Source organism: Heterodontus francisci, chromosome 17 (assembly GCF_036365525.1).
Source record: "Heterodontus francisci isolate sHetFra1 chromosome 17, sHetFra1.hap1, whole genome shotgun sequence".
Taxonomy (NCBI): Eukaryota; Metazoa; Chordata; class Chondrichthyes; order Heterodontiformes; family Heterodontidae; genus Heterodontus; species Heterodontus francisci.
Genome location: NC_090387.1, coordinates 70,775,413 through 70,789,674, shown reverse-complemented (window position 1 = coordinate 70,789,674; position 14,262 = coordinate 70,775,413). Strand labels below are relative to the sequence as shown.

Here is a 14,262-nt window from a genome sequence, read left to right as displayed (position 1 = left end):
CTCAGTAGTTTTTCCCTAGTGATGATGATATTTCTAAGTTCCTCTCTTTCTATTACCTCTGCATTACCTGTCACTATTGGGATGGTACTAGTGTCCTCCACCGTGAAAACTGAGGAAAAATACTGATTTAGTGTCTCCGCCATTTCTGTGTTCCCCTCTATTAACTCCCCAGTCTCATCCTCCAAGGGACCAACATTCACTTTAGCTACTCTCTTACCTTTTATATACTTATAGAAGCTTTTGCCATCTGTTTTTATATTTTGCGCTAGTTTTCTTTCATAATTTACCTTTGCTCTTTTTATTACTTTTTTAGTAACCCTTTGTTGATCTTTAAAAGTTTCCCAATCACTGGCCTTTGCAATATGGTATGCCTTAGTTTTTGTCTTTATGTTGTCCTTAACTTCCTTGCTTAGTCATGGATGTTTTTTCCCCCTCTTAGAACCTTTCTTCCTCTCTGGACTATATTTTAGTTGGGAGGAATTAAATATCTCCTTAAACATCTGCCACTGCTCATCAACTGTCCTACCTTTTAGTCTTCCTGCCCAGTCCACTAGGGCCAAATCTGTCCTCATGCCTAGGTAATTACCTTTGTTTAACTCCAGAACGCAAGTGTGGGACTCCAGTTTCTCACCCTCAAACTGAATTTGAAATTTTAGCATGCTTTGATCACTCTTCCCTAGAGGATCCTTAACTATGAGATCATTAATCAATCCCACCTCATTACACAATACCAAATCTAGAATAGCCTGCTCCCTGGTTGGTTCCACAACATACTGCTCCAAAAAACAATCTCTAATACATTCAATGAACTCTCCCTCGAGGCTACTTTTGCCAATTTGACTAATCCAGTCTATATGCATATTAAATTCACCCATGATTATTGCCGTACCTTTCTTACAAGCCCCCAGTATTTCCTGGTTTATACTGTGCCCCACTGCGGAACGACTGTTTGGGGACCTATAGATTACTCCCACCAGGTACTTCTTTCCCTTGCTATTTCTTATTTCTACCCAGACTGATTCTACATCTTGATCTCCAGTGCCTATATCGTTTCTCACTACAGCACTGATCTCTTCCTTTACTAACAAAGCTACACCTCCTCCTTTTCCTTCCTGCCTATCCTTTCAAAATACTGAGTACCCTGAAGTACTGAGTCAAAGACTTTGAGCTGGAATGTCTCAAGCCAGAAACATTTACTACAGACGTGGCAATCCGGGACATTCTTGCTGTCCACAAACGTGCACATATTACAGTCCCAACACATCCAACATTCCCATACGCTTGCTATATTTCATCCATACTTGGATGGATCTATTGTATGGAACTGGTCTCTACCTGCAGAAAATCAGGGTGCACAAGAATGGACAGGAATGCAACAGATTGTGTTCTAACCTGGGTGGCAAAGTGGAGCAGTGGTTAGCACTGCAGCCTCCCAGCTCCAGCAACCCGGATTCAGTTCTAGGTACTGCCTGTGCGGAGTTTGCAAGTTTTCCTGTGACCGTATGGGTTTCCACCAGGTGCTTGGGTCTCCACCGGGTGCTCTGGTTTCCTCCCACAGCCAAAGACTTGCAGGTTGATAGGTAAATTGGCCATTGTAAATTGCCCCTAGTGTCAGTAGGTGGTGGGGATGTGGTATGGAATATGGGATTAATGTAGGATTAATATAAATGGGTAGTTGTTGGTCGAAGGTCCTGTTTCAGTGCTGTATCTCTCTATGACTCTATCCCACTTATCACCCCTGCATAATCCAGTTACATTGAAAGATCAGTAGAGAAGATGTCAATGTTTCTGCTTGAGCACTGTTAGATTTCTAATGTTCGTAAAAAGTAACATTTTGGCTCCCCTTGGCTGTTTTTCACTTGCCAGGAACTTCTGTGGGAATTTTCCCATTCACCTGCCTTTTTTCTAGTCATTCACGCCACTTCTTCAGGAATTCCACTGGTCTTCCACCACCATTACGACTGGAGATTGAAAATTTCACCTTGGCCAGCAGAGCTCTCCGGACATGAACAGAGCTGATTAGAATAATGTGAACAGGGCTGTAAAAGTGAACTGTCTGCGCAGTGGCACAGTGGTTAGCACCGCAGCCTCACAGCTCCAGCGACCCGGGTTCAATTCTGGGTACTGCCTGTGTGGAGTTCGCAAGTTCTCCCTGTGTCTGCGTGGGTTTTCGCCAGGTACTCTGGTTTCCTCCCACCACCAAAGACTTGCAGGTTGATAGGTAAATTGGCCATTATAAATTGCCCCTAGAATAGGTAGGGGAATATAGGGACAGGTGGGGATGTGGTAGGAATATGGGATTAGTGTAGGATTAGTATAAATGGGTGGTTGATGGTCGGCACAGACTCGGTGGGCCGAAGGGCTTGTTTCAGTGCTGTATCTCTAAATAAAAAATAAAAATAGTACCAGTATCAAACAGGTGCCTGCAGTATACCTGTGTAGTTACCCTCACAATGTTGGAAAAAATTTTCTTGCTTTTGTTTTTGTTTTTAGGAAGATTAAATGTGAGCAAGTCACCATGATCCACATGAACCTCTGCACTGCCTTATTTCTTTTAAACATGAGCTTCTTGACAAATGTATGGCTCAGTAAGTTGAGGAATGACAGTCTCTGTAAGACCATTGCCGTATTTCTACATTATTCATTGCTGTGCACTTTGACCTGGATGGGAATCGAAGCATTTCAGCTGTATTTGATGCTGATCAAAGTGTTCAACACCTATATAAGATACTACTTACAAAAACTGGCTGTGATTGGCTGGGGTGAGTATGAAGTATTTTCCTTTCACTTTTTGTGGCTAATTTTATTGACCCCATTTTGTGCTTTGCACATCAAACATTAGGTGCCCCAATAGAATATTTTTCAAAATAGTGTGCAGCGGTCAGATACCCAATGGATAGTTAAGCACAGGTGCTCCCAAAAGATGATACTGTTATGAGGCCTATCTATCACCCATTTCTATAACAGGTATCAGTTAGAAAAATACAAACTTTAGATAACTTGCTGTTATGAAAAAAAAATACTCGTTGCTCAAAATGATCCAAATTTTAGATCAATTTCAATAGCTTTTACTGGATTTTTTACTATTTCGCCACTGCTGGTAACAAATGGTGCAACATTTCGAAAGGACGGCTGAATTATGCATTTGCCTTGCATACTTCCTGATCCATCTGCTCACTTACCCAGGCCTGCCCGCCATCAGTGTTTCCCAAGCCAGCTACTTTCCACTTATGCACAGTGCTATCCAACTTGTTCACCTGCTCAAGTGCACCCTGAGCCAATGGCCTGTGAAAAAATTGCAAGCAAGAAGTGAAAGAGGAACGTGAAAGACAGTAGTGGGTGAGGAGGAGAATGAAGTAAAGTAGGAAAACAGAAAGAATTTATATGGCATCTTAGCATATCCTCAGGAGTTTTCAAAGTACTTTACAGCCAATGGATGAAATGCGGTTACTGTTGTTATGGGCACAAATACAATCACCAATTTGTGCAAAAACAGCAAATGAATGAATGATCAAATGATGTGTTATTTGTGGTTTTGATTGAAGGAGGAATATTAGTCAAGACACTGAGCAAACTATGTGCTCATTTTTGGAAAGTTCGAAGCAATATTTTAGTCAGGGTTGTCTAACAAATGGCCCGACAAATCTGTCCCGCCAAAGGTTTCCATCCGGCCCGTGGATTTATTTCAGGGATGAGAAAATTTCCATTGTCTTCTTCTTACAGACTGGCTTTTTTAAAAATTGCAGGTCAGTTTCACAGCTGACAGGTGCTGACAGCGGTTTTCCAACTTCGGACAGATTCGGGGTTTTCTGGCAGGTTCTGACTTTTTTCAAAAGCCTGCCAGAAAACCATGAATCTGTCCAAAGTTGAGAACCCACTCTTCCCAATGTCAGCACCTATCAACTGTGAAAATGACAGCAAGATTTTACTTTAAAAAACTGACCAACCACAAAGCTGCTGTGCTGAGTGCTCCTGCTTCCTACAACTGTAAGAGAGAGAGAGGGGGGCAGAGAGAGAGGTGGAACAGACAGAGAGAGAGAGAGGTGGAACAGAGAGGGAGAGAGAGAAAGAGGAGGAACAGAGAGAGAGAGAGATGGAACAGAGAGAGAAAAAGAGAGAGGGGTGGAACAGACAGAGAGAGAGTGGTGAAACAGAGAAAGAGAGAGGGGTGGAACAGAGAGAGAGAGTGTGAAAGGGGTGGAACAGAAAGGGAGAGAGGTGGAACAGAGAGGGAGAGGTGGAACAGAGAGAGAGAGGTGGAATGAGAGAGAGAGGTGGAACAGAGAGAGACAGCGGGGGGAGCAACACAGAGGGGAGAGACAGGGAGGACAGAGAGAGAGTGATCAAGATCACTGCTGACCGATGAACATCTATCCAGAAAACTCCGCATTACTACAACCAGTGTGCGGGCAAACATTGACTACTTGTGCAAGCAAAGAAATGCCAGGTAACTCACTAAATCAGTGTCCAACATAGTGATGAGAAAGTAAATCAATAAATTAATCTTCTCATTTAAAGCTTCATCGCAAAAATGCACATTTGTTGTTTTGATAATTGTAAGATAATTGTTTAATGCCTTCATCTTTCTGAAAGTGCCTCACCGGCCTCCTATGTAAGACAGAAATTGTAATATGGCCCCCCATGTGAAAAGGTTGGACAACCCTGTTTTACTTCTACATCAGCAGGAACAAAGAACCTCAGTTTTACATCTCATCCAAGTCTATAGTGCTGATTAAACCCATACCCTATTGACTTAGAGGTGGGATAGCACTGATAGGGAAGCACGTGTGATAGGGCAGGAGAGAGTAAATGACAGAGATACCACAGAACAAAAAGCAAAAGGAGTGCTAATAGTTATAGTAAAAGACAAAGCATGAGTCCAGAGAGAGTGTTAATGGCAGAATAATGAACAGCTCTGTCCAAAGGTTTAAAACATGAAAAACAAGTTTAAGACAGGCACATGGTTAAAAATTAAATAAAATTTAAAAAAATTTGAAATAAGTAAAATAAAATTAAAAATTAAAATTAAAAAAAGGATGTCATGCTCTGAAATTGTTGAAATCAATGTTGGGTCCAGAAGGCTGTAGAGTGCCTAATCAGAAGATGAGTGCTGTTCCTCGAGCTTGCGTTGAGCTTCATTGGAACACTGTAGCAGGCCAAAGACAGAAATGTGGGTGTGACAGTAGGGTGGCAATTTAAAATGGCAAACAACCAGAAGCTTGGGATCATGCTTGCGGACTGAGTGGAGGTGTTCTGCAAAGCAATCACTCAATCTGTGTTTGGTCTCCCCAGTGTAGAGGCAACCACATTGTGAGCAGCAAATACAGTATAATAAATTGAAAGAAATAGAAGCAAATCGCTGCTTCACCTGGAAAGAGTGTTTAAGGCCTTTGATGGTGAGGAGAGAGGAGTTAAAGTTCCTGCTATTGCGTGGTAAGGTGCTGTGGGAAGGGGACAAGGTGTTGGTGGTGATGGAGGAATGGACCAAGGTGTCGCGGAGGGAATGGTCCCTTCAGAATGTTGACAAGGGAGGGGAGAAGAAGGTATATTTGGTGGTGGCATCACACTGGAGGTGGCGGAATTGGTGGAGAGTGATCCTTTGGATGTGGAGGCTGGAGGGGTGGAAAGTGAGGACAAGGGGAACCCTGTCATGATTCTGGAAGGGAGGGGAAGGGGTGAGGGCAGAAGTGCAGGAAATGGGCCGGACACGGTCGAGGGCCCTGTCAACCACAGTGGTGGGGGGGGGGGGGGGGGTGGAATCCTCAGTTGAGGAAAAAGGAAGATATGTCAGAAGCGCTGTTATGGAAGGTTGCATCATCAGAACAGATGCGTCGGAGATAGTGAAATTGGGAGAATGGAATGGAGCCCTTACAGGAAGCGGGGTGTGAGGAAGTGTATTAGAGGTAGCTGTGGAAGTCGGTGGGTTTTTAATGAATATTAGTGGACAGTCTATCCACAGACATGGAGACGGAGAAGTCGGGGAAGGGAAGGGAAGTGGCAGAGATGGATCATGTAAAGGTGAGAGTAGGGTGGAAATTGGAAGAAAAGTTGATGACGTTTTCCAGTTCGGGACGAGAGCAGGAAATAGCACCAATACAGTCATCAATGTACTGGAAAAAGATTTGGGGGAGGGGGCCTGAGCAGGACTGAAACAAGGTCGACATACCCCACAAAAAGACAGGCATAACTGGGACCAATACAGGTACACATAGCAACATCTTTAATTTGGAGCAAGTGAATGGAGTTGAAGGAGAAGTTTTTCAATGTAAGAACAAGTTCAGCCAGGCAGAGGAGGGTGTTGCTGGATGGGGACTGGTTGGGCCTCTGTTCAAGGAAGAAGGGGAGAGCCCTCAAACCATCCTGGTGATGGATGGAGGTGTAGTGAGATTGGATATCCATGGTGAAGAGGAGGCAGTTAGAGCCAAGAAACTGGAAATTGCCAAAATGACGTAGGGTGTCAGAAAAGCCACGGATGCAGGTGGGAAGAGACTGGACCTGGGGAGAAAAGATAGAGTCAAGATAGGAGGAAATAAATTCAGTGGGGCAGGGATAGGACAGTCCTGTCTGGATTTTGGGAAGGAGCTAGAAGCGGGCTGTCTGGGATTGCGGGAATATGAGGTGGGAAACAGTGGAGGTAAGATCTCCAGAGGAGATGAGGCCGGTGACAGTCCGGGAGACAGTGACTTGATGTTCAGTGGTGGGGTCATGGTCCAGGGGGAGGTAGGAAGAAGTGTCTGAGAGTTGGCGCTCAGCCTCTGCAAGGTAGAGGTTGGTACGCCAAACAATGACAACGCTACCCTTGTCTGCAGGTTTAATCACAATGTCGCGATTAGACCTGAGAGAATGGAGTGCACCAAGTTTGGAGGGAGACAAGTTGGAGTGAGTGAAGGAAGCAGAGAAATTAGGACAGCCGATGTCACGCCAACAGTTCTCAATGAAAAGATCAGGAGTGGGTAAGAGGCCAGAGGGAGGGGTCCAGGTGGAGAGAGAATACCGCAGGCAGGTGAATGGGTCTGCTGGTCAGGGGTAGGATTCCTGGCCAAAGAAGTGACCCTGGAGGTGAAGGCGACAGAAGAAGAGCTCAATGTCACGCTGAGCATGAAATTCGTTGAGGTGGGCGTGTAAGGGGGTAAAACTGAGTCCTTTGCTAAGTACCCTTATCTTTGTCCTTTTTATCCTTTTCTGTTTTTATATTGAACCTAATAATGTTGTGGCCTCTATTTCCCAACTATTTCCTGCTCTTACATCAGATAGAGCCTTTCTAACTAACACAGGCAACACCCTCACTAACTCTCCTGAAAAAGTTGCAACTAAGTGCAAACTTCCATTATAGCTACTATATCATATTGCTCCACAGATATTAATGCTTCTAACTATCCAAATTTGTTTTGAATGCTTTGTGCATTCATGTACATACCTGTCAATCCTGACTCGCTATTTGGAAAGCTGACCATTATTAATTTTCCTGGTTTTCTTATTGAATTTTTTGATATCCTTGGCCCCTTCGAAACAGTGTTTTTAACCCCTCACTAGCTCAAAGCTTCTTTCCTTTCCTGCTCTGAGATCGCTTCACTGGAGGTATTTTTTTCAATCTAGTGCCTAACTTTTTAACTCCTTCTGCAAGATTTCAAATGTACTCCAATCTACGCTATTGCTTCCAACATGGACCATGACTTTTACCTGCTCTCCATCTCTTCGCAGAAGTTTTTCCTCCTGTTCTGTGATGTTTTCTATTTATTTGAACAAAACCTTCTGCTTTGTCTTCCAACATCTACATTCATCCACTCTCCCTCTCCAAAGTCAAACTGAAATTTTCCCTACATCCCTGTCATATTAGTTTAAGTCCTTCACCATTTCTCTATTTACCCTCTCTGCAAATATGTTAGTATTATTTTGATTGAGACGAAGGCGTCCACTCGGTGTAACCTTCCATTCTTATGGCAGTGAAAGGGATGAAGATAACTAGGAATCATGCAATTTTTTCCATGAAAGGATGGCAGATGCCTGGCAGCAGCGTCAGAAAATGGGGTGCGACTAAGACACGGCAGATTTGCCCAGCACAGTAAATTCTGGCCAAGATGGCATGGGCATTTTTTTGCCCATGCAACTTGTGTCCAAACAACAGTGTGGGGCAATGTCTGAAGGCACTCCTCGACTACCCCAGGAATCCTGTCAGATATGCTGCTGATAGGCCTAGCAATACCTACATCTGGGGATAGCAGGTATAGGTGCTGTTCTGGAACAAATGTGACATTTGTAAGCAGCAAAATATCCTAGCAAAGTCAACTCCCATTGAATTGTGGCCCTGCAAATGTAAGAGCTGTTGACTGCTGAAAAAGTGTTGTATTCACCCTTGAGTTTAACTGGCTGGTAGCTCCCCCTCCCAAACTGGCAGGATGCCACTCTGAAATTAACATAGTTAACACTCAGTGGGTACTCTATTGCACTGCTACTGGCATTGTCAGCAAGAACTATTTTGTTAATGACTCCATCTCCAGGTATTTAGAACATGGTCCTAGCATACTTCTAATGCTGCAACACTAGCACCAGAATTTCTATGATCTTGTGTGTATGAGTTAGGCACAACCCAGTTCTTGTGTATACACTTACAGCTCAAAACTACCCATTATTCAGCATGAACTGGTGCTTAATTGTCAATCTCACTTAAGCAGCCCACAAAGATAGCTGACATGAGAAATGGAACCGCAAAGATGGATTATTTGCTAACAATGAGTTTAAAATATGTTCCTTTTTTAAAGAGTTTTGTCAAGGGTGCATTATTCTGCATCTAACACCTGCTTTTCCAGAGCTGAATTTGGGTGCAGAAGATGGAAACTAGCTCTCAAGCCTTGGAAACCCTTAGCTCAATTACCCCATTCTTCCCTAGTATTCTTAAGATATATTACTGAATTGTGTTTATCAAATGTTAATATAGTGATGAATGTAAATCATTTTCTTCTATTGACAGGTATTCCTGCTCTAGTGGTGTTTGTGTGTATCGGAGTGAATAAAAACAATTATGGCCTGTTTGTGATTGAAACCCGGGACAAAAACAGCTCTCTTTCAATGTAGGTCATGGTCAAAATGCCAGGAGCAATAATGCTTGTATTTTGTTTTCTTCCACTGTTAAGTCTTGCCACTAGAGTTTCAGGAGAGATAAAATTCCATTCAGAAGCTGAGCCATTGAACACCAGGAAGTTTTCAGGATCAGTGCTGGATCTGTTCTGAATTACCTGGTTCAGTCAACTGGTGGCAACTGTGCTATAATTTGCCTGAACACCTTAATGGTTAGAGGGAAATCTGCCAGTGTTCCTGCTTCTAATGGGTATCCAGTGAGCACTGCCGGGAATGCATGGACCTCAGGTGAAGTCGAATCAGACTTCACTGTGATGCAGTCAAATAGTCTGTTCACACTCATGATCAAGACAGGAAGTTGGAGGGTGACTAGTGTCGGTACAACCATAAGCTAGTAATAAGGCAACATCTTTGAGAGACAGGAAAGGGAAATGATTTAATTAAAAAACTGTTTGGAACAGTAAGTGGCTACTTCCTGTTCTTTGCAGCTCGAGAAGACTCAGTATTACATTGTGAACGCTGTGCAATTTCTGCCATTTCATCGCAGAGTAAATTGCATTGGTTGTGACAAATTGCTGTGAAGCAACATGTGGCATATTCTGTGAGGAAGTTAAATTACCCACTTGTAATTTACCTGCTTAAATAAACCATCTTTTGTTCCTGTTACATGCTTGCACTGGATCTAAACCTATGAGAAAGGATTAGGTTAAAGCCACACCTGTCCAAGAATACTGATGCACTATATCTCAGTTTGCAATGTACATGAGATGAACAAGAATTTGATTGGAAAATAACTTGGTCAAGCACTAGTTAGAAACATGGCATGCAATGGTATCTGAAATTAAAGGTAAAGTTCCACGTTGTACACTTCAAAGATTCTTTCCTTTTGAACAGGTGCTGGATAACAAATAACATGGTCCACTATGTTACAAACATCGGCTATTTCGTCATTATATGCTTTGGGAATACAGCAATGCTAATCACCATCTGTATCAAGATAATTTATATGCACAGAAGGAGCAATTATGAGAAAGGGTCTGTTTGGAAGGATCTGTGGACAGTTCTTGGTCTCTGCTGCTTTTTGGGCACAACCTGGGCTTTGGCTTTCTTTTCGTTTGGTCCAATGCGGTTGACTCAAATCTACCTGTTCACCATCTTAAATTCCTTGCACGGTTAGTCAATGCTTTAGTGCTATATACACATATTGGCAGTCAATTATTGGTAATAAATAGTCACTGATAAGAATGTTAGTGCTATTTTATTAACTGAATTTACTTCATGAAATAAGTTCTTTGAAAACAAAGTGAATTAATTGGGAAGGCTCTTTGTATGATGCGGCACCCAGAGGCGACCTTTCCCTCATTCCTCATGAGCCTGACATTTTCACCAGTTCGAAACAACGAAATGGTTCTGTGGGCTGAATTTAATGGGCCCCGCCCCACCCCGAGTTCGGAGAATCCCGACAGGTGGTGGTGGGGTGGAGGGGCCATCACCGCTCCATCGCCAAGAGAACTTGCCAGGCCGGTGATGGCCTTCTCACCCAAAGGCCAATTGAGGCCCTTAAATGGCCTATTAATAGCCACTTAAGAGCCTCTTCTCGCCACTGCCTGAATATAACCGCCACACGGGGAGGGTGCCTTGTAAAATGATGTGGGATGTGGTGGCCCCTTCTCCATGCGATCTGTGGCCCATGGAGGGCACGGGCCGGGAAACAATGCAGCTCCCAGGACCACCTTCCCACCCTACCCCCACCCCCCCCCCCCCCCCCCCCCCACCCCCCCACCCCCCCCCCCCCCCACCCCCCCCCCCCCCCCACACCGGCAAAACCCCTCGGCGGGGCCTTCCAGACTGACTCCAGTGACCTCGCCTAACTTCCTCACTTACCTGAGGTGTGGGGTTCCAGCACTGGGCCTGGGTCCAAGGCCTCTGCAATCCTGACAGTGGCCACTGCTCCCGGTGGCGCTGCCGATACTGCTGAGCTGCCAGCCCTGTGATTGGCCAGCAGCTCTTGGAGGCGGGATCCCCGTCTTTAAAGGTACAGGTATCCTGGCATGGGGCACTTAGCTAGAAAAACAATGGAAGATCACTCCACGGGCGGGGTGGGGGGTGGGGGGGAGGGAGGCGTGGGGCACGAAAAGGCTGAGATGGGGTTCTCCCTGCCATTTTGGCAAAGCGCCAAGAGCCCTGCCTTCTCCATAAAATCCAGCCCTATATTTAAGGCAGTTTGAGTAGACAAATATTAAATGGAAAAACAAACACAAAATGAAGTAACTAATGACAATGTCATTTTAAAAAAATCTTTGCAGGATTTTTGATGTTCTTGTGGTACTATGCTCTAAAACGACCAACCAAAGACAACACTTCAACTAACACATCAACAACATAGAAAAGAGGTGAAAGTGCAGTCACTTGTGTTCCATTCACCTTTATAACGGTTTACAAAAACAAGCTCTTCTTAAAGAGCCTCACTGTTTGTAAAGTATCTTAAATATGAGTGAAATTTTTTGTTACATTTGTAGTTTCAGCACGTCCTAGAAATCAGCACAAAAATGTTCAATATCTCTATGCTTGGAAGGCCATTTGTTCTGAATGCTATTACCTATATAATTAAGCATCTTGCATCTAGCGTGTATTTCTGCATCACACCCCATAGGACTAGAACTAGTGATTTGTTGAAATGAGGAGTTATCTGTTAAATTACCAATCAAATATCCAATTAATGTAACATGAAAAAAAATCAAAATCAGTTCCATTCAGAAAGCTGAGCAATCAGACATAGACCTGAAATGTTAACTCTGTTTTTCTCTCTCCACAGATGCTACCTGACCTGCTGAGTATTTCCAGCATTTTCTGTTTTTATTTGATTTCCAGCATCTGCAGCATTGTTCTCTTGTAAAAACATTAAACAATTTGGAATACAATGTTTATTCCAACATGCTTCCTGGCATGTTGGAATACTTGGCTGATGTTTTGCGGTCTATTTCTCTGGTTCTTCTTGATTGGCTGGATTCCATGTCGATCACAAAAAGCCCTCCCTTTTGCACTTTAACTGCACCAATCAACTCCACTAAATTTATAAACCCAATCCTTTCAGCTTCCCATCCTGACCAAGTTAGAGTGGAATCTATAAGCAATGCCAGGGAAGATTAAGTATCTATTATGCTGGATGTTAATCGGTGTAATACCTCTCCTATTATAAAATAGTGCATCCTCTGACTCACTATTAGCAACATCAAAGGAAATCTGCAAGTTATTTTTACTTCTCCATAGTTTTATATTAGTTTATCTCCTCACAAAGTTATTTGCTCCTCATGAAGCATTGATTACACAGTATTTACTGTAGTATATGTTTCTGTTATAATTAGGCATTTAATAGAAATCTGTAGTGCCTGACTTGACCTTGGCTCCAATCTAAAGAATTCAGATATTCGAAACTTCACCTACAGAATCATTGATATTTTAAAATCTAGGTGCACTGGAAATTTTTCTGCTCCTTTTTGTATACTGACTAATATTTTATATTTTGGATAATCGTGTGTATAACACAGCTTCTTATCTTTGCCAAGCAATTAATGTGATGTGAGAAAAAGATTCTGTGCAAACTACTGTATAAATTGTCAGGAGCATCATCAGGGCTTGTTTGAAGATTGAGTAACCTTTGTTTAGTTGGTACATCCTTAAAGAACCCACGTAGGGGTCCATACTGTCTCCAATAATTAGCTTGTGTTTATGCGAACATAGCATGGATAATCATTAGTTGACTGTTTCTGCTTATTACAGAATGTGTGGGAGTTGTCAGGTGGCTGCTTGGCTTAAGAACTATTGAAATTGGTTGACTTGCTGTCCCAAAAGCAGATTCAGGGTCCCATAATGTAATGAGTGATTAATGTAAATAAGCTTTCGTAAAGCATAGATGTTAGAAAGTTTCTCAGAATGGACCCGGCACACTCAGGTGATTGTAAAGGAACTCAAGTTTGATCACCTCAGAAGCTTGCAATGCTAAGCAGGTTGTATGTCAATGGCTTAAGCAGAACGTTGTAAGTGTAACCTTTGTATTTTATCATCTTTTACTTCTTGTATTGTAACTTCTTTTATAACTGTAATAAAACATATATACTTCGGATCCATCTAGTCTTTGAGTATGAAAGACCAAATCTAATATCAATTCTCACTGTTGATAATTGTCTCACAATGAGGCAGTGCTGAGAGAAAAACAATTAAGAGCTGGAATTCTGAAGGCGGATTCCATAGAGTTAGTTTCCTCAGTGTCTTGTAAACGTTGGAACTTCAAGGCAAATGATGGGTCAGGAGTGGGCCTCCTTAAGTAGAATTTCCTGCTGCATTTCACAGTTGGGATTGAGTGTTTGTGTGGCTGCCAATTTGCCAAGTAAATGGGGACAGAGCGGCCTCTATTAGGGTGCATGTGGGCTTGGAGAATGACCTGGGCCCCTAAAGTGGTACCAAGTGTTTGTTTAAAAAAAATCATTGATTGGCTACCTAGCTCAGGAGCCCAGTGCTGGGATTGGGCTGAGGTTGGGAAGGTTTCCTGGCAACTCAAAAGCTGAGGTTTCTGTCGATATGGTGGGTACCAGAGATAGACCCAAAGCAGAACATCCATCCTCTTGTTAATGAATTTCACTCCCAGTGACCCTACAGATTCTGGTAGGATCAGATCTGGAGGTCATCATTGAGCGCGATGACAGATTCGATTACCCTTCTGTGCAGCATGACTTGTCTCAGCTGAGGCAGTTAGTCTCAGCAAACTTGAGAGGGAGCAAGAAACAAGAAAAACAACAGGCTGACATTTCAGAAATTGCCTCAGGCATTAATTTCTGGACCCAGATCTTGGCTCAGTATGGGTCTCTTTTCATGTGGACAATGCAAGGATTGGTCCATCATCGGGTGGGGGGGGGGGTGGGGGGGGTGATGTGGGGGAGGCTGGTGGATATTGCATGCTTGGATTTTCACAAAGCCTTTGACAGGGCTCCACAATGATAATCAATGGCTAACATAAGGTGTCATGGAACAGATGTCTGGGTCTGAATAGAGAATGGACTAAAATAGATAACAGAAAGTAGTCATAATGAGAACATTTCAGGTTATGAGCAGAGTACACCAGGAATTATCCTTGGAACCCAACATTATAATATATGCATTTAATCAATTAAGGCTATCAAAATTGGAGCC

At 43.1% G+C, this 14,262-nt stretch overlaps 1 protein-coding gene across 6 annotated transcripts in view; it reads left to right on the top strand.

The window, feature by feature from the left end:
* The window catches only part of LOC137379034 (adhesion G-protein coupled receptor G1-like), a 111,654-nt gene extending 98,456 nt beyond the window's left edge, over positions 1–13,198 (top strand). For all 6 annotated transcript variants that reach the window (XM_068049623.1, XM_068049621.1, XM_068049622.1 and 3 more), the window contains 4 exons: positions 2,494–2,762; positions 8,969–9,068; positions 9,970–10,247; positions 11,382–13,198. In XM_068049623.1, coding sequence (XP_067905724.1) covers positions 2,494–2,762; positions 8,969–9,068; positions 9,970–10,247; positions 11,382–11,461 — 727 coding nt within the window. In that variant the 3' untranslated portion in view covers positions 11,462–13,198. The remainder of the gene's footprint in view (positions 1–2,493; positions 2,763–8,968; positions 9,069–9,969; positions 10,248–11,381) is intronic.
* Positions 13,199–14,262: the final 1,064 nt, after the last annotated feature.